This window comes from Trichomycterus rosablanca, chromosome 27, assembly GCF_030014385.1.
Source record: "Trichomycterus rosablanca isolate fTriRos1 chromosome 27, fTriRos1.hap1, whole genome shotgun sequence".
NCBI classification, from domain to species: Eukaryota; Metazoa; Chordata; class Actinopteri; order Siluriformes; family Trichomycteridae; genus Trichomycterus; species Trichomycterus rosablanca.
Genome location: NC_086014.1, coordinates 537,501 through 540,018, shown reverse-complemented (window position 1 = coordinate 540,018; position 2,518 = coordinate 537,501). Strand labels below are relative to the sequence as shown.

The following is a 2,518-nucleotide window of genomic DNA, read 5'->3' as shown; positions in this document are numbered from 1 at the left end:
GGTTGTTCATGCTGGAATTTAATTTCCTTAATTTTAGGAAATTATTATTAGATAGATAGAAAGATAGATGGATGGATGGACGGACAGACAGACAGACACTTTATTGATCCTGAAGGAAATTAAGGCCTCAGGACTTACAATAATAATATTACACACTATAAAGACTCACAGTATACAAACACGTACCTACATAATAATACCACCACACTACAGCAGCAGGGCCTGTGGGTACAGATGGAGATGTAACTTGGTATAAATTATAAAATATAAATGATAGAGTGCTCTACAGTGCAAAGATATAAGTTGTGCATTCTACCAGAGGAATCATCCCAGCTGCCGTAGGATAAATGTTTATTTAAATGAAGGATGAAACGTCTGATCTGCAGTTTGCTGTTTGATTTTGCAGATGATGATCGACGTGTTCAGGTGGCCGCTCGGGATTTTTCTCTGGACCTTCCTTCTAAATTTCATTTTCACGACAGCCGAAGGTGTTAAAGATGCTTCACCGGTCTCGGTCCTCCATCGAGAAAAGCGAGACTTCCAGTGGAAGACCATCATCGTTTATGAGGAAAAAAACCCACAAAATCCACCCGAGAAAATCGGACAGGTCAGTAAAGGCACCGCTCTGTACACTATACATACGGTCAAAAGTATTTGGACACCTGACCAGAAATAAGTCGGACATCTAATTTTAAAACCAAGTGCTCTTGAGTGACCTCTATGTGAAAAGCTTCTCACAAGACTTAAGTGTGCCTGTGTATGGGAATTTGTGCCCATTCAGTTATCCCAGAGCTGTTGAGTGGGGCTGAGGTCAGGGCCCTGTACAGGACACTGGAGCTTTTCTTCATGCTGAAACTAGACAGGCCCTTCCCTAATCTGTTGCTGCAAAGTTGGAAGCATATTGTTTCCTTTATATCATTGACCTGTTAGCAACTGCTGTTGCTGAAGCACATAAATCCAAGAATTAGAAAGGGTGTCCCAATACTTTTGTCCGTATGGTGTATTAGTGTTTCTCATGGATGTGGAGGGAATTCAGCTCCACTCATCTTGGTTTGAATCAGATACACTTTTAAAAAGTGTCTGTGCTTTTCCTTCCTTTGACAATACTAGCTCTTACTGTGGTTCGGGTGAGTCACAGAAATGCAGAATTGGCTTAGAAATCTTCTCCGTATGAATCCTGAAGAATTAGATGCAGCAATATTTAATTATAATAAATAAGAAATGAGTGATTCTTTGATCTTGGAAGAGTTTCTGTAGAAAAGTTAATGGTAAGTTTCATGATTAGTGAGATTTATTTATCTAGATTTAGAAATAAAACCTAGCCGTGTTCAGTGATCTGATCTGACTTCTCACATTTGGCAAAAACATTTAATATTTTTATTAAAACAACTGGGATACACCTCATTCGATCTTTCCGTTTCCCATCTGATCTTTCACAGCTGAAGAACACCCGCTCAAGCACACGGACTAGCTTCAAGCTCTTCGGAGAGGGAGCCAACGACATTTTCTCCGTCAATACAAACGGCGATTTGTTTGTCAAAAAGCGTCTGGACAGAGAGAAGAAAAGCAGTTACAAGCTGACCGCTCAGCTCCTCGACGGCAATTCAGAGATCGAAACAGATGAATTTATTATCGAGGTTCAGGATATTAATGATCACACACCCAGGTTTTCAGATTCACCCACTGGATCCATCGACGAGCGGACAAAGAAAGGTACCGTAACGATATTTTATATGTATTAATGTTTATATACTGATCAGCCATAACATTAAAACCACCTCCTTGTTTCTACACTCACTGTCCATTTTATCAGCTCCACTTACCATATAGAAGCACTTTGTAGTTCTACAATTACTGACTGTAGTCCATCTGTTTCTCTGCATACTGTTTTAACCTGCTTTCACCCTGTTCTTCAATGGTCAGGACCCCCACAGGACCACCACAGAGCAGGTATTATTTAGGTGGTGGATGATTCTCAGCACTGCAGTGACACTGACGTGGTGCCTTTCATTAAAAGGCAAGTTGGATGCCGATCAGGTGGCGCAGCGGTAAAAACACACGCTGGAACCAGAGCTGGGATCGCAAATACATCGTACCGAGTCTCAGTTCTGCCTGCCGGCTGGGCTGAGCGGCCACGTGAACGACGATTGGTCTGTTATTCAGATAGGGGCGGGGCATTAAGCCGGATAGGGACTCCTCGTAACTGATGTACTACGACCTCTGCTGGCTGGTTGATCGTGCAGTACCTGCACTCCTCAAAGTGTGGGTGACAAAATGCCTACAGCTGCTGCCCACGTGTCGAAGGGGGTGTGGGTAGCTTCATTCTCCTTAATCAGAGCCGGGTCGGCATTGGCGGTGAGGAAACATGATGCAATCGGGCAATTGGATGCGATAAAGGGGAGAAAATGCATAAACAAAAAATATATATACAGTGTATCACAAAAGTGAGTACACCCCTCACATTTCTGCAGATATTTAAGTATATCTTTTCATGGGACAACATTGAAAAAATGACACT

The 2,518-nt window shown here is 42.3% G+C and overlaps 1 protein-coding gene across 1 annotated transcript in view; it reads left to right on the top strand.

The window, feature by feature from the left end:
- The first annotated feature begins 406 nt into the window (after positions 1–406).
- Positions 407–2,518, top strand: part of cdh5 (cadherin 5) — a 15,090-nt gene continuing 12,978 nt past the window's right edge. Inside the window, exons 1-2 of the mRNA XM_062989246.1 lie at positions 407–607; positions 1,440–1,713. Of these exons, the coding sequence (XP_062845316.1) occupies positions 407–607; positions 1,440–1,713 (475 nt within the window). The remainder of the gene's footprint in view (positions 608–1,439; positions 1,714–2,518) is intronic.